The 21,177-nt window shown below is 53.8% G+C and overlaps 1 protein-coding gene across 6 annotated transcripts; it reads left to right on the forward strand.

Annotated features, from left to right (window-relative positions):
- The first annotated feature begins 3,742 nt into the window (after nucleotides 1–3,742).
- Nucleotides 3,743–20,934, forward strand: ST3GAL4 (ST3 beta-galactoside alpha-2,3-sialyltransferase 4). Of its 6 annotated transcripts, none has more exons than XM_051638637.1 (12): nucleotides 3,743–3,798; nucleotides 11,207–11,267; nucleotides 17,029–17,110; nucleotides 17,416–17,497; nucleotides 18,050–18,130; nucleotides 18,236–18,333; nucleotides 18,655–18,715; nucleotides 18,935–19,030; nucleotides 19,118–19,307; nucleotides 19,409–19,552; nucleotides 19,693–19,836; nucleotides 20,233–20,934. In XM_051638637.1, the coding sequence occupies exons 3-12, from the start codon at nucleotides 17,071–17,073 to the stop codon at nucleotides 20,317–20,319; spliced, it is 1,023 nt and encodes a 340-aa protein (XP_051494597.1). In that variant the 5' UTR covers nucleotides 3,743–3,798; nucleotides 11,207–11,267; nucleotides 17,029–17,070; the 3' UTR covers nucleotides 20,320–20,934. The 6 variants fall into 6 exon arrangements, with proteins under 6 accessions (XP_051494597.1, XP_051494593.1, XP_051494592.1 ...); XM_051638633.1 differs by lacking the exon at nucleotides 3,743–3,798 and adding an exon at nucleotides 16,477–16,595 and having other exon boundaries at nucleotides 11,223–11,267; XM_051638632.1 differs by lacking the exons at nucleotides 3,743–3,798; nucleotides 11,207–11,267 and adding an exon at nucleotides 15,873–16,595.
- The last annotated feature ends 243 nt before the right edge of the window (nucleotides 20,935–21,177 follow it).

Here is a 21,177-nt window from a genome sequence, read left to right on the forward strand (position 1 = left end):
AGTTCTTGCTGCCAGAAAGGGCTCTGGTTTCTGGTCAGCTGGTAACCAAGGACATAATTGCAGGGATCATCTTGCCAGCTACCCCAGTTACTGACTTCTTTCAACACACTGAGCTCTGAGGGGTTTTTTTTTGCTGATGGGGGTGAAAAAAAAAAAAAAAAGTGATTTATTTCCACTGTGCTGCCCTGTGGTGGAGAGCTCTGTGATGGGGCTGGGCTGCAAGTGGCAACATCAGGGCTGCCTGGAGCTTTGTTTGGCTCATCCGATTAATAAATATTCAGGTCAGGCAGTTCCCTGGTACCTTTTAGCAGCAGGGGAGAGGCCAAGCAGCTGGATGCAGCCACTTTTCCTTCTTTCTCAGCAAAAATGCCACCTGTGGAAGCTGGGGTCACCTGTGGAAGCTGAAGTCACCTATGAAAGCTGGGGTTGCCTGTGAGGGGGGGAGTCCTGCCCTCTTGTTTCAGATCTGCCATCTCAGGAGAGCACATCTGGGGCCAGAGCGGATTTGGGAGCTGATTTGGGAGTGGATCTGGAGATGATCAGTGTGGTTGGCTGACCCCTGGGTCTCATCAGGGAGAGTCCAACAGAGGCTATGAGGATGATGAAGGGACTGGAACACCTGCCTTCTTAGGAAAGACTTTAGACCTGGGGCTTTTCAGTCTGGAGAGGAGAAGACTTGAGGGGGATCTAATTAATGTCTACAAATACATGAGGGCATCAAAAATGCAGGGACAAGCTCTTGTCACATGTGATAGGATGAGGGGCAGTGGATTCAAACTGAAGCACATGAAGTTACACCTCAACATGGGGAAGAACTTCTTTACTGTGAGATTACAGAGCCCTGGGACAGGCTGCCCAGAGAAGCTGTGGAGTCTCCTTTTCTGAAGACTCAAGACCTGTCTGGATGCCTTTCTAAGTGATCTGCCCTAGTTTTGGTCCTGCTCTGGCAGGGGGGGTTTGGAGGTCCCTTCCAACCCCTGACATTCTATGAGTGTGTAATTCTGGGATCATATCTGGATTTTAAGTTCCTATGGGAAAGGGATTGATTTTTTTCCATACCAGAGCATTTTCTGTACCCAGACAGAAGATGATCTCCCTGGGTGAGGGAATATCATGGTTTCATATCTCCAGCCCAAGAATGGAGATGGTGAAATGAGAGATGAGACCATCCTGTCACCCAGGGAGCTTCTGAGGTATTAAAAAAAACCCCAAAACTGTCTTGAAAATAGACTTTTTAGGGCTGTGACAGACGACTGAGCAGCACATCTTCCACAGACCATCTGTCTGCTCCCACTGGAGGAATCTTTTCTCCTGGCAGACTAGGAAGGGCACCTGATGCGTGGAGCCTGGGATGGGGCTGAGAGATGTTTTTTGGTGGATCTGTGGCTGGATCTGTGGCCTTGGAAGAATTTATTGAGGTCCTGGGGCTGGGTTTGCGGAGCCAGGCAGCATTTCTGGGCTCTGGGTTGAGGCAGGGTGAGCCTGAGGTGGTCAGCAGGACAAAGCTGATTTGTGCTGGCCATGAATCGCCCCATTCTTGTCCCTCTGGAGCAGATGCCATGAGCCTTGCCCAGGGCCCCTCCAGTGATCTTCCAAACCATTTTCTTGAAGTGATTTCCAAATAGCTTTGGAGCAGATGGTGGCAGAGCTCCTTACAAATCCACTTCTCAAACAGGATTTCCCCCCCCCATTCTTCTCTAAGTTCCTTGGTGCTCCTCATGTTGAATTAATCCAACTGGCAATTTATCCTTTGTAAATTAAATATTAGGGCTGGGTGTAGTTGTTAGCGATGAGTAACTACCCGGCCAGCGCTCCTGGCCTCCTACTAAGGCAGCAAATACATTCCCCAAGTACTGTGTTTTTTTGGTGGGTCTGCAAAGTGTTTTCTACCTGAGCTTTAGCAGCCACTGGGAGCTCTTTGCTGAGCTTTGCATCCACCCAAGGGAACCCTTGGGAGATGGGTTACCCAATAGTTGCCCCATGGGTGCACAATTGTGCTCTGGATGTCCTGAGGCTCCTACAGGGTGGACACACCCAGTGTTCACTGCTCGGCAGGGATGACTGTGTTTCCTCAGAGCTCAGTGAGGCTGGAGCCACAGCACTGAGCTGTCTCAGCATGGACATCTGGGACATTCCACACAGTGTGGGAGATGTGGAGCTGGAGCAGGTCCCCCGTGCTGGTTTGCATCTCTGCTTTTCTTCTGCTTGACGTCCTGTGAGGTGAATACTCTGGGATAGAGCCCATCACCTCCAAACAAGCCTGTCCCACCAGCAGGAGGGAGCTGGGGACCAAGAAGATCCTGGGAAGTGAATCTTTGCAGCCTCTTTTAATAGTCTGTCTTGGGGGGATGGTACAAACAGACATTTGGGAGGCATTATTACTGCTGGAGTTTCATTGAACAGCGTTTAATGGTTTCAGGTGCAATAAACCTTGCAGGGAACCCAAGAGACCGAAGGACCTGAAGATCCTTCAAGCAAATCCCAGCTCCCTGCAGCCCTGCTGAACTGCTGCCCGACGAAGCACGCAGGATTGTCTATGAGCTGGTGGCAATTAAAGCCTAATTACAGTGGGCTTGCCTGTCACCACGGATAAAACCCCATTGTAGGTTGAGGGACAAAGTGAGGATGCTCCTAAATTATTGATCTGGTTGCTCAGTTAGCCTTGGCAGTAGCAGAGCCAGCACCTCAACAGCTATTTCATCAATTAATATTGTTATTTTCTCAATATTGTTTTATCAGTTCATATTATTTCATGAATGAATGGTGTTGGACACCTGTCTTCAAATGGGGCTGGTGACCTCTAGGTTCTTCCTTTCTAGCCCAACAAAAAGGAATCAACTTGGCTGCCTGCTACTGGAGCTGGTATTTCCCATGATTTCCCACATGAAGATCCATGTTAATCTCACTAATTATCTCTGGGGTTGGCAAAAACCCACCCTGGAGCAAGGGGAATGGATTTTGGACCCTAAATAAAAGCCTTGAGGAAGTTTGTGATGATGGGGTGGGAATGGAATCTCATGGGGGAGTGATGTAGTCAGGCACGGGGTGTTCTGGTGGTGGGGATTAATTTATTTAATAATTCATTCTTAAATAAAAAAAAAACAACAATCCAAAAAGGATGATTTTAAGGAAGACCAGCCCCATCCCTGGAGCCTCCAGGCATCATCTCAGTGGAGGACAGATGCAAACCCTCAATCCTTGGTTGGGAACGCACATTTTCTAGGGAACTGCTCTTATTTTGAGGGGATTTTGGGGAGATCTGTGCAAAACGAGGGGGGGGGCGTGCGACCCCACCATCCTTCTTCCTACCCCGGCTCTGATTTTGGGGCTTCCCTGGGCACGGGGCGGGGGGGTAACTGTTCCCCCCCATCCTCGCAGTGGGGATGGGGGAGGCGGATGCGACCCCACCATCTCTTCCTACCCCCAGCTCTGATTTCTGGGAGTCCCCTGGGCATGGGGGTAACCGTCCCCCCTGACCCCAGCAGTGAAGATGCGGCGGAGGGTGCGACCCCCTTCCCTTCCTTCTTGCCCCCAGCGCTGATTTTTGGGGGTCTCCTGGGCCGGGGGCGGGGAGGTGAGTGTCCCCCCCTCATCCCAGCAGCGAGGAGGGGACACACCCGCACACATCCAGCCGCCGCTTCCAGCTCCCGGGATGCTTTTCCCTCCCTCCATCCCGCCCATCCCGGCGCTGTGCGCACGCGCGCCCGCCCCCCGCCCCCCCCCCCCCCGCCCCCCGCCCAGCCCGGGCTGGCTCCCGCAGCCCCCCCCGTCCTCCCGCCGCGGGACCCCCCGCCCATGGTGAGTCTGGGGGGTCCCCCCCCCCCCGTGTCCGCGTCTTCTTGCCGCCCCAAATCCATCCGCAAAGCGGGTTTTGAGCAAAATAAAAAAAAAAAAGAAAAAAAAAAGGGGGGGGGGACACATTTTTTCGGGAGGTGTTTGGCAGAGCACGGGCAGGGGCTGCAGGGGGGGCTGGGGAGAGGAAGGGGGGGAACTGGGGATAAGGGAGGGACCCCCCACCCATGTATTCCTCTTGGTTTTGGTGGTTGGTTGTTTTTTTTTAATTCTTATTTTTCTAATTAATGTAATGTAACGTGGTGAGAGGAGAAGCCTCCCCCCCCCCCCCCGTCTCTTGCCATCCCTTTCCAGCTGCTCTATTCCCGGGAAAACAACCTTCCCCCGAGTCCCACAAGGAATATCTGACCTTGGGCATCGCTCCTGCCCATGGCCACCCCTGAGGACAGCGGGACCCCCCCGGGACACCCCCAGCAAGGGACTTTCTGGTGTCTCCTCAGAGCGTGTGGGGGCTTCTGGTGATAGGAACGTCAGGATAAAGATGGGACGATCCTCTTGGAGGCCCCGGAAAGGGGAGAACATGCCCTGTGAGATGATTTATTTCACTGATCTGAGCCTTTTTTAATTTTCCACGAGCATCCTCAGCCCAGGTGATGGATGCCTGGTGATCCCAAAGGGGTAGGAGGAACCCATCCCGGTGGCTCCATCCACACATGCCCAGGATCCTGGTTCAGGACACCAATAAACCCCATCCCACCCCCATCACATGCACCTTCTCCCATGGGGTGAGCTCATTCCTGGGGAAAAATGAGGATGTTTGTCCTAAAATGGGCTTTGGTGGGGTGAGCTTAAGGGTTTGGTCGTGCTGAGGAGTGGAGAACACGGGAAACATCTTCTGCTGGGAGGGTATGTCTGGTCCTAAGCTTGGGCACTGGGCATGGGTTGCATCTGTTGGGATAGTAGAGCGATGCCTGTGCAGTCCTGGGTCAGTGCCAGGCTGCTTGGTCCCTGTCTTTTAATGAGATGAGCTAATTAAAGAGTCATGGTGGAGATTTTGGGACAGCCTGGCAGAATTTGGCCATCTGCTCCACTACCCTTGGAGGTGCAGAGGCTGGTGGTGGAGCAGGGGGGTGGCCCAGGGGGGATCCATGCCGGTCCCAGCGCTGGAGCTTTGGGGTTGGAGATGGGCTGTGCAGGGGGATGTGGAGGGCTGGGATTGGCCTGCATGTCAACGTGGACTCCTCGTGTTGCAGTGCAGTTGCACTTCCCCTTGCATTGCAATTCCTAGTGCTATTCCTGTTGTGTTGCAGCTCTCCATAGCATGTGCTGGATCCCAGCCTGGGAAGTGCCGGGATCTTTGAGCAGAGGACTCGGAGGTGGACTCACCTCTGGAGATGCCTCCTCCAGCCAGTGCTGGCTCCTCTAGTCTTGCCACCCTGGCTCCTAACAACCTATAACAAACTTCCAAGGTCATTACAAGTGATAGGATGGGATTGATGCACTTTGCTGGACCCTGTGCTTAATTATCAGCATTGTTAGTGGGCTGCTCACTCCACCAGCTCCCGGCAAGGATTTAATGGCTGCGGGTGAGGCACTGAATCCCACCAGGACACAGGCTGAGAGCTCTGCACATGTAATTTTAAGGGATGTCCACCATGGAGAGCTGTGCATGGGGTGTCCACAGGAGCTGGGACTACCCTTCTGGTCTCCAGCCCACCCGGGAAGTAGAAACATTTATTTAAGTCCATTTTATACTCTGGATCAACCACACTTAGGTCTCCAAGCCTGCATATTTTCAGCTTGTGTTGTCCCTACACTTGCCACCAGCAGCAGAGGTGAATGCTAGGCTTTTTTCAGGGACGTTTCAGTCCACAGCCATTCTCAGGTTGGATAAATTAAATTGAACTAATGAATTAAAACAAATTATTTGGCGATGCCTCTAAATCCCACAACTTTTGTTGCTTATCCTCTTGTGTGAGGCAACAGTCCTTTACCCTTAAGTATTTCAGAGCTGGAAGGTTTGTTCATGAGGGCTTTTCCCATCTCACTTTATTTTAAAAATCTGAATAATTTTATTTCGTTCCCCAGCCCCTTTTGGTTGTTCTCTGAGCACAGCACAGTGGCTACATAAGGGGCAGGGATGCAGAGGTTGGCATCCCAGCTTCACCTGCATCCCTATGGAGACCCCATCCTGGGCTGGGGACCCTCGTCCAACACTGGTGAGGACACTGGAACAAGCAGGTTGGATTTTGCAGCGAGCACAGGAAATGATTTCACACTTTCACCCTCTCTTTGCAACTTCTGCTTCTCTTTTTGTGGACTTTTCTTTTTAACCTCCCCTTGTGCACTTGGGCACCAGCAGCTTCTCCCTACTCCAGCTGAGATCTTCATGGTTCTCAAGGTTTTTCTAGGAAAACCCTGTGTCTTCTTGGGAGGGAAAAGAGAAAAAAACAACAGCCCACCCCAAAAAAGCTCAATTCTTGCTAATCCAGCTGCTGATCTTGTGTGTGATCGGGATTGGGCTGGAAAGTTTCCTCGGAGGAAGGAGAAAGGGATTTGGCCAGCGAGGAACAGCAGAACTGGAGGAGGAGCTCCCCCCTCCATCCTGGTTTTGCTCTGTACTTCTTGGATGCTGGGAGTGATTCCGGGCTGGTGCTGGTGGCGGCTTCTCTCCAGGATGTGTGTTGCTGGTGGGCGCTGCTCCCGGCTGGCCGGGCGTGCTGCAGCCCGGCGCAGGATGGGGACCATGGAGCTGCTGGGAAGGTGGGTAGGAGCTGGGGAGGTGGTCCCTGTCCCACGGGCTCACAGATGGTTTGTTCCATTGGCTCTTCCATGTCATCCCAAGGATGCCAGGTTGCTCCCGGGTTTCCTGAGCTGCTCTTCAGGCCCATCCCAGGATGCAGCTGGTGCAGGCGAGGGATGCTCGGAGGTGGGATATAGGAATCGCAGGGGATGGATGGTGCAGCCTGAGGCAAAGCCAGGCTGTTTTACACAAGGCAGCCCTGCAGGAGGACACTCCTCCCCGCACCACGCCTGCAAAATTGTATCAACAAACTTAAGGAGACGTTTCTCCTTTTTTGTTGAGTGGTTTGTTTTAGTTGCAAATGCGAATCCACCCCAGTCACCGAGCCATGTCCAGGTAGGACTGAGCGGGGAGCTGCCACCTTTCCTGTTCCTTTCTTGAGGGTTTAAAAATATATATGCTGAAGCTTGGGTTTGGGTTTTTTTTCCCTTAATCCTGGGTCTGTGAAGGAGGCTCTAACCTGAGCTCACGTCGTTGGAATTCCCTGCCTGGAAGAGGCTCCTCGCCTCCGATCGCTTCCAGATGCTGTTCCCGCTTGGGCTCTTCCCTTTTGCAAAATGTCTCCCTGGCTCCTCTGCAGCCTGGCCTGAGTTTCTGAGGCCTTTTTGGTTGAAACTGGAGCATGATGCTGGTTGTACCTCATCCTGTGGCCTTGCACAAGACCAGGATCCTGCCATGGGTTCTGAGCTGCTTGCGACATTTCCATCGGGTGGTTGGTTTTTAAAATGTATTTATTTTTTTATTTTTTTTAAAAAAATGTTTCCTTTTTAATTTCTATTCTGGACTGAGGTTTGGGGCTTGGGAGCACTGCTGCATCCTGCCAATGGGGCAGAGCTTCCCTGAGCCTCCAAAGAAGGGGAAACTGAGGCAGGAAACAAGAGTTGAGGATCCTTCAATGCTGTAAATCTGCTGCTCAGGGGTGTTGCTGCTGCACTTTGGGTGCATCCCTGTGGCAAGTCATAAAAAGCCTCTGTCCAGGTATTAAAATTCCATCCTAGCAGCTCCATGGCTGTTGGGCTCGTCCAGTCCCCCCAGCACAGGGTTTGTGGGGTGGGATTTTATGGCACTGGGATGGACCTGGACCCGCCTGTGGGAAAAATGGGCTGGAAAGTGAGAAATAAGTGGGAAAAATGCCCAGAAAGGGGCTGCAGGGTCAAAGGAGGACAAGGACATGGTGTCAGAAACGAAAGGGAGTGAAGGGCTTGAAGGGTTAAATGTGATGCTGCTGCCAGGGAACAGTGGAGAACAAGGAGTCAGGAATGGAGCCAAGGGCTGGGAAGTCCTCAGGCCCATCCCTGTGTGATAACCGGGTGCTGCTTCGGAACAAAAAATAGAGGAGGAGAAAAAAGGATGACAAAGAAGTGTCTGTTCGTGCACATTTGGGCTCAACAAGTTCCCACCCTGGCTGGGGCTGGGTGATAAGCTCTGGCATTCAGGGTGGGGGGAGCTGGGGGTGCCCAAGAGCCCCTGTTTGAAAGTGCACTATTTATGAAAAAAAAAAAAAAAAAAGGGATTTAGCCTCAAAAGTAGCACCCCTGGCTCTTTTCCCACCTTTTTTTTATGGTTGGGTGGTGGCAGGAAGGTCCAGGCAGCTCCTGGCGAAGGGCTGGAGGGGCTGAACACGAGGATTTTGGGGTGCCTGGCACCACCTTTGGGTGGGGGGAGGATAGAACTTGTCAACCCCCCCCAAAAAAATTCAGTTTTTATTAATCCTTGCGGTCCTTCAGCAGCTGAGGCTTCCCAGGCCCCTTTGCTGCCTAATTAAAAAAGTTGCTGCTTAATTCCTATGGCATTTACAAGTTAAATTGACAGATTATCTGCATGATGCAAACGTGTGTTTAAATCTTAATTATTTATTTGCTGGGCTCGCCTGAGTGGGGGGAGTGTCTGCAGAGCCTCAGGATGCTCTTCTCTTGGAAGCACAGCTAGAAATAAACCCAAAACAGGCTTTTTTTTTTTTTTTTGTCTGGTGAGTGATGCTAAACACCCCATGCTTGGAAACAGCGGCGATTTTTTGTGCTTATTTAATCCTTTTTTATTTTTCTTGGGGGGTGGGTTTGTTGTGGGAGGCTGGTCCTGAAATAGCAGTTTTATTTTTAGGTCGGTGGCTGGTTTGGATAATCCGGCTTGTAGCTTTGGTTTTCCTCCCATTCTCAGGGATTTAATAAGAACAGGTATAAAAGGTTTAATCAATTATTAATTTAGGGGAAAAAAACCCCCACAGGTGAGGCGGGAGGTTTGAGGTTGTTCTGGGGGTGGCTCTTCCTGGCCAAGGAACATCCGTTGGGATGAGGATCAGCAAGGAAACCTCTGCTGAAAAGGAATCACATCCCGCTCAGGAATTTCATGAAGGAAGGTCGGAAGCGGCCGGATTATCTCCCACTAAATACCTGCCCAGTGAATAAACCCCTGTGCGGGGCGATAGCGATCGGGTGACGTGAGGGATGTGCCAGGCTTGGAAACATCTCGCTCCTGCCAAGTAGGGACGGTTTCTTTGGAGGAGGAGGAGGATGAGCTCACCTGGGTTTTATTCCCCTCCCAGCCTGGTTTTTGCTCTCTTCCCCCTTGGGAGGGAATTTTGTGGCAGGAGAGCGGCGATGGAGCAGGGACAGGCAGGTGGAAGGACGGCTGCTGCGCTTCAGGTCTGGCTGTTCAAATGCTGCCACCACCTCCCCCTCCTCTTTTTTAACAGTCTTGGTGGGGAGGATGATGGATGGGAGGGATCTGGCAGCTCATCCCTGTCCCTTCTTCCTGCTGCATGTTCCCACTATTCCTGCATCCCCCCAGGATTCTCCTGCACCTGATCCCAGCTGGGTTTAATTTTTAACAGCAGAAGGGATGTGGCTTCCAGGTTTTTTTTTTCTTCCACCTGAAGCCACAAGCATCCTGGTAGGGATACAGGGATGCTGGGCAGAGGATGAGGTGTCTTTCTTCCCCCCTTAAGTTTGAAAATTGTTATTTAAATGCAACCAGGAGGCAGGAGGGTAAACTGAGTCAGGAAGGGAAACTGAGGCAGGCAGCCTAGCTGGGAGCCTCGGGAGGAAACAGCAGAATTCAGCTATGGGGCTCTGGAATATGGGAAGTTCATTTTCTGCTGGGATGGGTTGAGCTGCTGGCTCTGGACCTGCTGGACTTCTGGACCACAATGGCTTTTGTCTGGACCTTGGGCTGGGAAACAATCCTGGGAAGACTGGTGGGGATCCAGCTCCTGGCTCTTCCAGTCAAGCTGGATAGACCGGCCCCGAGCAAGGCCTTGGATCCTCCCGGGTGCTTGAAGGAACACAGTCTCCTGCTTATCCTGGGCTGCATTGTCCTGCTGGGAATATTGGGGACATCCCTTTGCCCACCTCTAGGCAGCTCCGAGCATCCTCTCCTCCTTCTTCTGTTCCTCCTGCTCCTCCCGGGCTCAGGCTGGTGCTGCTCCATGGAACACTTTAGCAGGAGCTCCCTGGGGTGACTTTAACCTCACAGGGAATCCTGTAACTCGTGGCTCCTTGGCAGGCACCATGTTGGATGCTCCTTTGGATTCAGACCTGCTGAAAAGACCCTGGGAACAGGAAGGTGAATTTTTTTGGCACTTACAGACCCAGCTGCTTTGACTGCCCATTGCCCCCAGCCCTCTGGATTCATCCCACCCCCCTCAAGAAAATGGTGGAGGTAGGAGAAAGCAGAGCCAGGGAGGGAAGATGTGGCACTGGGATGTAGCCATCCCTCATCTTCCCAGGGTGGAATGCAAAGCCCCTGGGGAGAAGCACCTAGCAAATGGGGCGTTAAGAGTGCCTTGGGAGGGGCTTGGTGGCTCCTGGCATCTCCTGCCTTCAGCTGGAGAAGGTTTGGAGAGGGAAGAAAACCTCCCGCCCTTCTGAGTTTCCTTTTGGAACAGGAGCAGAAGCTGTGATGATATCCTGCAGGGCCTGTCCAGGCCACCTGTCCCCACCTGCATCCCACTTCCTGGCACCAAACCAGGATTGTTCCTTGTGTTGTTTTTTGGGATGATCTGGGACTCCTGCTGTCTCATGTCCATCCCACTGGATGGCTTGTTTTCCCCCTTCTGGTAATGAGCTGGGGTAATTAAGCTGACTGCAGAGCTGCTGGCCCTGCAGAGAGGCTTTTCTTTGAAGAGTTTCTGCACGTGGTGGCATCTCAGCAGGGGTTTTCCTTCCCCCAGTTGTCGGGATCTTGCACCGAGGATGCAGAATTGGGAAAGTTCTGGGGGAACTGATGCTGGAGCTGTGGGATTAAGGAGTGTCCTCTGTGCGGGGAGGCAGGAGAGCTCTGGAGGTGAGCAGGGCTGCATCTCCCTTTCCCCTGGGAAAGGGCATCACCCACTCCCTAAAATTCCAAGTGAGTCATGGAAGGGGATTTTGGTGGGAAAGGGAGAACCTGTGGTGAGGTCCTGGCTCCAAACTGCCACATCTGCTCCTTCAAAGCAGCTGGAAGGCAGGTGCTGCCAGTGCTGGAGGAGGTGCCTGTCCCCTGAGGCTGGGTCCCCATCGGTGCTGGGGATCCGTAGGGATCCACCTGATTCTCTAAAGGTTGGTGGCTTCTCCTGTGTGTTGATGGAGCCCTAAAGGATGTTCTTTTCCTTTTTGTCCCTTTTCCCTCTGCCAGGGGAAGAGAGGATGGCCTCGTAGATCCCACCGTGGTCCTGCCTGGACCAAGAGGACAGACTGTAAGTAGCCATCACCTCCTGCCAGCTCACTGCCACCCCAGTGGGGACCACCTTCAGCCTCTCCCACTGTTGAGAGTGCTGGAAAGATCTCCCCAGGACAAGCATCCTCCTCCTGGTGTGGCTGAAGGGACTGAGAGACCATTGAGGCGATGCTGGAGGTGCTGAGCCACGGAGTGGGGTTTTTTTCATATTTGGATATAGCCAGAAGCTGCTGGGGATGCTGCCTGTAGGACAACTTGCCCCCAGGGCTTCAGTTCCCTTAATTTACCACCCTTTTTTCCCTGGACAGCTGGGATTGAATCTGGGCATTGTTTGGGATTGGGCTGGAGATGGGCTGGAGCCTCTTGATGGTTTCGTTTTGTACCTCCATGGAGCACTGGTGTCCCTGCTGTATCCCTGTGGATGCTTTGCCTGCTGCTCCCAGGGGAGCAGGCAGCAGGGCAGGGCTGCCTGCACCCCAGAAGTGCTGTCTGCCCCTTCCCACTGCTTTCTGGTGGGGGGATTAGCCAGAAGCTGCGTTGCCAATGCTGCTCTTGCTGTTGCCACCTGCATCCCTGGGTGGTCCCTGGGGATGGAGTAAACATGGCAATGAGGTGCCAGAGGTGGCCAGTGGGGAGGTGGGAGGAGGGGGTAGCCAGATCCACACTAGAGGCTGAGCCCTAAAGTCCCAGGGGTGCAAAACCCTCCCAGGTGGGTGCCAACCCTCATCTCGTGAGTGTGGGGTTGTTCTCCCATGGGTGGCTCAGCTGGGTTGTAACCTCGGGGTTGTAGTGGGCCACAAAAAAGTCTTTATTTTATGTTTTTAAAGCCTGTATAAAAGAAATAATAATATTTAACCTATAATAATGTAGCCAAACACACTGAGGAGGAGCCCTGAGCTCCTTCAGTGGCCTGGGGTCACCCCAGAGGCATTGGGTGCTCAGGTGCACCCATGCAGCTGGTATTCTGGGGCTGTAGGAAGAGAATTGGATCCAATCACTCTGGATTTAATGCTGCAAGGATTTAAAAAAAAAAATGTTGGGAGAGCAGGGGAGAGGGAGAAGGAAAGGAAGAGGGAGAGGTGAGGTAACTCTGGGGACATACTGCTGTTGAAGGACTGGTCCTACCTGAGCTAATTTGCGGCTGCCACCTCAGAAATTGCTCCCTGGTCATGGAGGATGTTTGAGATGTTTTGTTCACATTTACATGCCAGCAATGGGGGATTTTTTTTTTTTTCCCCTTGTTATAAATCTTTGGCCAGGTTGTTGTGAGCCTGGAATACCATGAGCTAAGGAATCAGTCTCCTCTGAAGAGGCAATTAAGAGGCCATTAAGATTCCTTTAAAGTGACTCGCAGGGCTCTTAAAATAGGGTAACTGGGATCTGGGAGCGTGGCCAAGGTTGGTGCCCAATGGGGTTGATTATTGTGGTGCCATGTCCTGGTGACCTCTGGCATCCCACTGCACTTCCTGCTCCTGCAATCCCCTGGTTTCTGGTGTCCCCCAGAATCCTAAATCCCTCCACCTCTGCATCCCGTGTCTACTCCCAGCATCTCTGTCCTCCCTGTCCCAACATCCCTGGTCCCACTGGAGCATCCCTGGTCCCCACCCCCCACCATCCCTGGTCCCCTCACCATCCCCATCCCACTGCAGCAACTCTGGTTCCCCCCCAGCAACCTCATCCCACCACATCCATTCCTTGAGATCAGCTCTGGACCCCACTGTCCTTCGGCTTTCCAGTCCCACCAGGTTTTTTTTCCCACCTTCTGCTGTGGGTCTCAGTTTCTTTCCCAGCTTGGGAAAAAAAAAAGTAAAATCAATTCCTGAGGCCCTGGAGCTGGCAGCAGCTGGGGTGAGGATGCTTTGGGATGCCAGGCTGAGGATTTGGGCACCTTTGATGCTCTGCCAAGCCTGGATCCCTTTCCCAGCATGGGATTGCCCCCGGCTGCCTCCCAGGTTGTGCTCAGGCTGCAGCACAGGATGGTTCTGCTGGAGCAGGATGGGAATGAGCTGGGGGGTATAGCAGCATCTGCCAGGCTCCTCTGGCATTCCCAGCCCTTCCGTGTGTGGAAAACCCCTGGGATGGGAGCTTGGAAGAGTTTGGGCCTGTGAACTGCTTCCCTGGGGGTCGATCCTGGTTGTTGTCCTTAAAATGGAGAGCAGGATCCAGCTGGAGCTGAGGGCTTGGTGCTATCCCAGCTCTCTCCATCTTCCTTTGTTTCCTGCTGATGGGAGTGAATCCCTAGGGATTGCCAGGGCATCTCTTCCTTGATTCCTACCCATCCAGCTCCACTCCAGTTCAGAATAAATACCTGTTTTTTGGGGAATGAACTGTTGGAGATGATAGTTTTCCAGCCAGCATCCATCTCACTCGGGGAAGCTGGACCATTCCTGATGGGATGGATGGCATTGTGGGAGCATGAGTGATGTCTTCTCCTCCTGTCACAGTTCATTATCCCCAATCTGTGGGTTACCATGGAAACATAAAAGCACCAGGAGCTTGTGCTGCCTGGCCTGCTGCTCCACAGCTGCTTTTCCAGGATGGCAGCAGGTACCTGGGATCACCATCTGCCTGTCCTGGGATGGGATGAGGGATTTATAATCCCCCCAACTCTACACTTGCTCATGGCTTTAAATGCATTTTTTTTTTCCCCCCAGACATGGGTCAGGAGCAGCTTGTATGGTGCCCTCTGCTGCTTTGTGAATTGCTATCCATAAATCTGGAGATGCCAGATCTTGCTGGAGCCATTGAAGCCGTGGGGAAGATGAGGCTGGATGGAGATATGGGAATGGGCTCCTCCAAGGTCACCCCTCCAGCAGGAGGGTCTGTGGCTGTGGTGGTGGCATCTGCTGGGGGGCTTTACACTGGATATGGTGGAACTGGGAGGTAAAATTTCCACTCTAGATCAGAGGGGGATGTGAAAACTCAGTGAGGAGATTTGCAGCATCCTTGAGATGGGGCTTTCAAATAATTTCTGCAGTGATAATATCCAGCCTGGGGATGGTTTGGCTGCTCAGACATCAGACATGGGCTTTTTTGGATGTTTCTTCCAAGTGTGGGGAGCCAAATCCACCTGGGACTTTCCCCCCAGCTCTGAGGCTTGGCGGGGGAGGTGATGCCCTGGAGTGTACCCACAGGAGTGGGGAGTGGGGAGATGTTCTCTGCAGGATTCTTACAGGTGAGGAGCAATCGTAGAAAATCCTGAAGATGGAGATGAGAAAGAACTCGGGGAGTAAGGTGGAGCCCAAGCCATAATGTTGGTCATGGCCACTGCCTGTCTGTAGTCCCACCATGTGGAAGTGCCCAAAGACTGAGTGGGCTCCAGGGTGCACAGATTTTTTTACTTGGAATAAGAAGCCTTTTAAATTAGGCATTTGGCTGTAGTTTTGATAAAAGGCAAGCCTGCCTAGCAGAAGGATCAGGAAATCTTTGTATACCTCTTTCTTGGTAAAGGAATTGCTTTGATGCAACCTTTGTTGTACCCCTGCTGCTAGGATGCAGTGAAGGGAGCAGGGATGCTGTGGGGGCACCAGGGGTGCAGTAGTGGGATTGGGGATGCTGTTGGTAGGAGCAGGGATGCTGCAGAGGCTGAGGATGCTGGGGGGGTGGGGCTGGGAGTGCAGCAGGGACCCCCTTTCAGCCCCCTCAGAGGCTGGGGGGGAGCGGGATTGTGGTGTTCAACCCTTCCTGCTTTAGGCCCTGGTTTGGGTTGGGGGTTTGGTAGCAGGAGGCTGAGGGGAGCTTGGATGAATTGCTGAGGGAGCAGCTCAGCCGGGGCTGGGGCAGCCTGAGTCTGCTCTGCTCTGCATTCCCCTCACGCTTCACTGAACACCAATCTTACGGGGATTATCAACGGGGTGTTTGGATTAGATGAGGTTTGGTGTCAGGCCCAGCTTGTGGGTACAAGCCTGGGAAAAAGATCATAAAGGTTTCATAAAATAAAAATAATATTTAAGAAAGGAGCTGGTATGTAAAAGCAAACACCGTGTGGGGGGAGCGGGTTTTCCTGGTGTTTTGATGCTGGCAGAAGGGGTGAAGCTTGGCTGGGTGAGTTGGCACGGAAGGAGAGAGCTGGGGGAGGGGGGTGTGGGATTTGGTGCTAAATTCAGGTCCTGATGCCCATGCGGGTGCTCAGGCTCCCCTGGAGCATCACTAGGCTCCAGCAGATTTCCCCTCAGGGTCTTTGGTGACTGGTTTTGATAGGGGGGGAAAAAAAAACAAGAAAGCAAAAGCTGCTTTTTATTTTCCTCTAGTTTTATTTTTTTCCAACAAATGTATAAAGAGGGGTGAGATGCACACCCCGTCCCCCCAACTCCTAGTCCCTGCTTGCTCCAATCCTTGAAGATGCAATTGTGGGTTTAATCCCTCCTTCCTGAGCCAGGAGGGGTTCCTAGAGCCAGGAATAGCTGTAAAGTGGGAGTTGGGGGTGGGGGGAATTTGCTTCCCCTTCCTGGTGTCCCTAGGCGATGGTGGGGCTCAGTCCAGGCACAGTTCTTTGGGAAGGGGTTTGATATCCATGTTTGAGGGGGGTGGAAGCAGGTCAGGGGGGTACCTGTCCCCATCCCTTTGCTTTGCTGTCAAACAGACGCCGTTTTCTTCCCTTCGTGTCCTGTCCTGTTGCTTGCAGCATAGTTTAATTCTCCTTAATTCCCTTTTAATTGCCCGTCTTGCCCGTTTCTAATGAATTGCCCTTCCTGCCCTTCTAATTCCAGGAGCTGGTGATGAGGCAGGGAAGAGCCTGGCCCTCATGGGACCACCTTTGGTCCCGTTCCTCTTTCTTGATCCATTTTGCCCCAAAAGCTGCTGCTCTTGACTCATTTTACCTGGGTGAGGAGGTGGCAGGTGCTTGGTTCATTAGCAGTGCTTTGTTAGGCAGGGTGGGGTGCTGAGATGTGTGGCCTCCCCCAGAACAAGGTGACTAATCCCTTAAGACTAGGATTTTATTGCCCAGCCCAGGTATGTACCTTTCCTCTTGGCTGGGCATTCAACACCTGCCCTCTCCTCCTCCTCTGAGACGTGGCAGGTCAGGAGCCAGAAGCTGGTTCCTAGGATGGCAAAACCAAACCCAACTCTGAGCTGGGCTTAGAGCAGGATCAATCCCTGGGGAGTGAAATCTCCCACGTGTCCCCCCCCAAACTTCTCCCACCTGGTAAGTTCATTTTCTCTCCATGCCATGTTGTGGTTTGCTGGGGGGGTGGCTCCGACCTGGGCTTTTTGCTGCCTCATTCCAGGTTTCAGAGGAAGGAAAATTCGCCCTGTTGCCCCTGCCGGTGGTTGCACCCGTGTTAGAGCTTATTCCCCTTTTCCCTGAGCTGGGATGGTTGACTCGAAGGCGTTGGAGGTTCCCCATGTACGTGATGATCTTTGCTCCTGTCCCGCTTGGCTGCGCCTGGTGTCTCCGCTGGGCTTGGTGGTGGTGGTAGCACCGTTGGCTTCAGATCTGCGGTGGCTGGTGCCAGGTGGATGCTCAAGCCATGGCTGGGCTTAAATCCTTTCCCCAGGTCATTGCCACAGGCTTGTTTTTAAACTTTCTTTTTTTTTGTTTTTCCTTTGGGGATTTGGGTGTTTAACCTGTTCTGCTGAAGCTCCCTGGGAACTGCTTTTATTTTTGATGGCTGTGGGGAAGAGAAATGGGGATTTAAATGGAAAGAAATCCTGTGGGTAACCCCTGACACCACTCACCCACAAGGGATGGGGCAAGCAGGGAGTGATGCCTCTTGGCCAAGGCTTTTGGGGGTGGCTCCAAGGGGTTTTGACCTCATCTGCTGGTTTTCCCACTCCAGGTGACCGGTGGCAGCCACAATGAGAGCTCTGGCCCTCGCCTGATGCCTCCTCTCCTGCTGATAAAAATGATCAACAAGTCTCGTGAGTCCCATGGAGGGCAGGGGGGTGGATCCTGTTTCCCTCTTTCCAAGCAGGGATGAGGATCCTGGGGGATTTGCATTTGGAAAACTAGGGTGCTGCTTGGCTGCGGCTCCAGTTTGGGTGGTGGAGCATTGGGGCATCACACAGCAGGGAGGGGGATTTTGGGGTCCTTCATCCTGGAGCTCTGCAATCCTGGCTCTGCTGGGGGAGTTGCAGGTTCCCACCATGATTTTGCACACCCCAGGTACTTGCTTGATGGAGTTTTTCTTCCCCACCCCTCCCCGAACCCCTTTCTGGCCATGCAGGAGGGAAAGTCCTCGGGGTGCTGGCGCTGTTCCTGGTGATGGTTTGGTACTCGATCTCCCGGGAAGACAGGTACATACAGCTGTGAGTGCCTTTCCTTAACATTCAGCAGACCTCCTGTCTTTCCCTTCTCTCTCCTTCCTCCATTCCGCCTGCGGACGCCGGAGCGTCATCTGGCCGGATCCTGAGGGACTGGAGAGGTGGCAACATCCTTGGCTGTGGCTGAGGGAGGGATGACACGAGGGTCCCCCCTTGGCTTGTGTTGGCAGTTGGGCTCTGTAGGAGTTTTGGCCAATTCCACTGTTTTTTCTGAGCCTGGGAGAAAGGAGAAACCCACTTTACAGGGAAAGTGGAGAGTGTGAAGTGTTTGAGAATAGCAAGAGAGACCTCTTCTGATGCCAGGCTGCAAGCTCAGCAATTACATCCTCAAAGCAAAGCTGTCTGGTGAAATCCCTGGCATGGCTTGAAAAATCCCACCATGGCTTGAAAAATCCCACCATGGCTTGGAAAATCCCACCACTTCTTGAATCCCACCACACCTCGCATCCCACCGCAGTGGTTGTGGAGTCCCCTCCCTTCACCAGGTTGCGGAGGAGCAAACATTGTTACTATTATTTTTAACCTCTTCCCTTACAGCTTTTATTTCCCCGTGCAAGAAAACAAGACAACGTGTCCCCTGGGGGACGTGGAAAAGAAAGTGGTGCAGCTCATTGGGAAGTGAGTACTGGGGGCTGGAGCAAGGAAGGGGAGGGGACATGGAGCCAGGACCCCTGCCTGTGCCATCCCCCATCCTGGTCTCACCGGCCCTTTGCTCCTTGGCAGCTACACGAGGGACCACCCACTCTTCTTGCAGCTGAAGGACTATTTTTGGGTGAAGACGCCGTCGCTCTACGAGCTGCCCTATGGCACGAAAGGCAGCGGTGAGCCCGGGGGGTCGGTCTGTCTGTCCTGCTGCTCCTCCCTGGGGGATTCCACTTGTCTCCTTTTAAATAAAACAGACTTTTGGAGGGATTTTTCTATTTCTCCTCCCCCTCAGCAAGTTGTTGGCCTGATTTTTAGACTTGGTGACACTTTCCCTGGGCGCACATGGTCTCCATGGAAGGGTTTTGGGTGAGCCCCATCAAAGGATGATCTGCCTGGAGCTGGGTTAAGGGCAGGAGAGGCTCAGGCAGGGCTGGGGTAGCACTTGGGGCATCGGGACGGGCAGGAGCTGCCTTCCTCACCTTCTCCTCGCTTTGCAGAAGACGTTCTCCTGCGCTTGCTGTCCATCACCCACTACTCCCTGCCTGAGAGCATCCAGAGGTAACGCTGGGGTGGGTTTGGGGTCTTTTCTGTCTTTCTCTTCATCATTGGTGGGGCTATGAAATTTGCAAGTTGTGGGCACAGGATTTGGCCAAATGAACCTCTACAACCCATGAGAAGGTTTTGTAGAGTGGACAACACAGGGTTAAACTCCTTCTTTGGGATGAAACCACCCGGGTTTCAAGCGGGTCTGGTTGAGACAGGGCTTTTATCTGGCAGCCTGAAGTGCCGCAGGTGCGCAGTGGTGGGCAACGGCCACCGGCTCCGCAACAGCTCCATGGGGGAGACCATCAACACGTATGACGTCGTGATCAGGTACCTCGGTCCCGCTGAGCCCCACCCCTGCTGCTGCCTCCAGGTGGGTTTGACACCTGTGATGTCCCCGTGTGTCCCCCTCCCAAGGTTGAACAATGCTCCGGTCCATGGTTATGAGCAGGACGTAGGCTCCAAGACCACCATGCGCCTCTTCTACCCCGAGTCAGCCCACTTCAACCCCCAGACAGAGAACAACCCTGACACGTTGCTAGTGCTGGTGCCCTTCAAGCCCATGGACTTCCAGTGGATGGAGGCCATCCTCAATGACAAGAAGAGGGTGAGCATGGCAGGGAACGGGGCCCAACCCTCATCCCACCCCACCCATGGGACCTTACCTCTCTTATTGGGACACCACTGGGCATCTCTGTCCTCTTGTAGGTTCGGAAGGGGTTTTGGAAGCAGCCCCCATTGATCTGGGAGGCCAACCCTGAGCAAGTGCGTGTCCTCAACCCTTACTACATGGAAGTAACCGCTGCTAAACTGCTCAACCTCCCCATGAAGCAACCACGGAAGGTCAAGCAGGTAAGGGGTGGGGATGGCTGGCCACCCTGCTCCCCACTCTGAGGGGTGACATCCTCCCTGCTGGTACCCCCCAGCCATCCCGTGCAGCTCACTGAAGGCCCATGGCACTTGACATCTTCTCCTCCACCCCCTCCCTCCAGAAGCCCACCACGGGGTTGTTGGCCATCACCTTGGCGCTGCACTTTTGTGACCTGGTGCACATCGCGGGCTTTGGCTACCCCGACTCGGCCAACAAGAAGCAGACCATTCACTACTACGAGCAGATCACGCTCAAGTCCATGGCGGTGAGGATCTACCCCTGCTTTTTGTCCATGTTAGCCCCACTTTTCCCCCAGGATGGAGGATTTTGGCCTAGGAGAGCAGCACCCTACCCCATTGGGTGGTGTGGAGGGGCAGAGGAAGCTCTCCCCATGGGCACACCTTCAGCAATGGGTCCAGTGTGGCATGGTCATCATCAAACTTCTCCCTGTAGCCCGATGTCTTTGTGGTCACAGCGGAGGGTTGGATGTGGTTCATGTGTGAGCAAGGCTTAGGGCCATGGAGGGTCATGTCCCTCCTTTTTGGGGGGCTCCTTCCGTCAGGTGAGGGGACAACTCAGCTCTGGTGGGGTGGCCAAGGTGGCTGGGAGGGGCAGAAGGGAGACCAAGCTGTGGTGTCACCCCCTGCTCCTCATCCCGCAGGCGTCAGAGCACAACGTCTCGCACGAGGCCGTGGCCATCAAGCGGATGCTGGAGCTGGGGCTGGTCAAGAACCTCACCTACTTCTGAAGGCCCTGCCAGGACAATGTTTTCCCCTGGTTCCTGCCTCAGGGGGACATGCAGGGGCCACCTCCCCCTGGACCACAGCGAGCGTCGGGGGCTGCGCTGGGCCGCGGCTCCCCAGGGATTTGTGGGGCGCAGGGAGCCCCCAGGGGCCAGGCCCCCCCATCCTGCCTTTTCCTACTGCAACTCCCCAGGACCTGGAGGGGGGTTTTGGGGTGCGGGGCCTCCCCCCCTCCAGCAGGCCTGGGGGTGGCGGGGGGGGCAGGAGCCCTTGCCTGGGGCTTTTCTCCCAAATTCTCTCACGTTCAGACGAAGGTCCCACCAAGGGGCTGATCTGGAGGGGTCCAGGAGCCCCCCAGGGAGCAGGCGCCGCCGGGGGCTGTGCTGTCTGCTCCCTGCCCTGGGCTGCCCCCCAAATATTTAATTCCCCACCCGCCTCCCCCTTTTTTTTTTTTAAATAATGTTGGTTTTACTTGTTGGCCCCATCCGGTGCCTTAGCGCTGGCGCGGGGGCTCATCCCCATGCCCCCCCCCTCAGGTTGCCCAGCCTGGGGTGTCTGCTGGGGCTGTTTTTTTGGGGGGCAGAGGGGGACAGTTTAATTTAAATTAATTTAAAAGCTTATTTATGGTGGAGCCTCCCTAGGGTACACAGCCCATTGGTGTTGGGGATGGGGGTCCTGGCCCCCAGGAGGGGTTGGGGGTGTCCTGTCCCTCCCCAGGAGGGGGTGGGGGGCTTAGGGGTCCTGTCCCTCCCCAGGAGGGGGTGGGAGGGTTTGGAGGAGTCCTGTTCCCACCCCTGGAGGGAAGGGGGGGGCCCATGGCACTCAGTGAAGGTCCTGGTGGGGCCAGCCCAGCCCAGCACTGC

Source organism: Apus apus, chromosome 22 (assembly GCF_020740795.1).
Source record: "Apus apus isolate bApuApu2 chromosome 22, bApuApu2.pri.cur, whole genome shotgun sequence".
Classification (NCBI taxonomy): domain Eukaryota; kingdom Metazoa; phylum Chordata; class Aves; order Apodiformes; family Apodidae; genus Apus; species Apus apus.

Excerpts from the sequence above, each read along its gene's own strand:
- ST3GAL4 (XM_051638633.1), top strand. The coding sequence starts at position 16,563 with ATGGTTGACTCGAAGGCGTTGGAGGTTCCCCAT. Across the intron at positions 19,031-19,117 it reads ACGTATGACGTCGTGATCAG|GTTGAACAATGCTCCGGTCC; the intron begins GTACCTCGGTCC and ends CCCCCTCCCAAG. Across the intron at positions 19,553-19,692 it reads AACCACGGAAGGTCAAGCAG|AAGCCCACCACGGGGTTGTT; the intron begins GTAAGGGGTGGG and ends CCCTCCCTCCAG.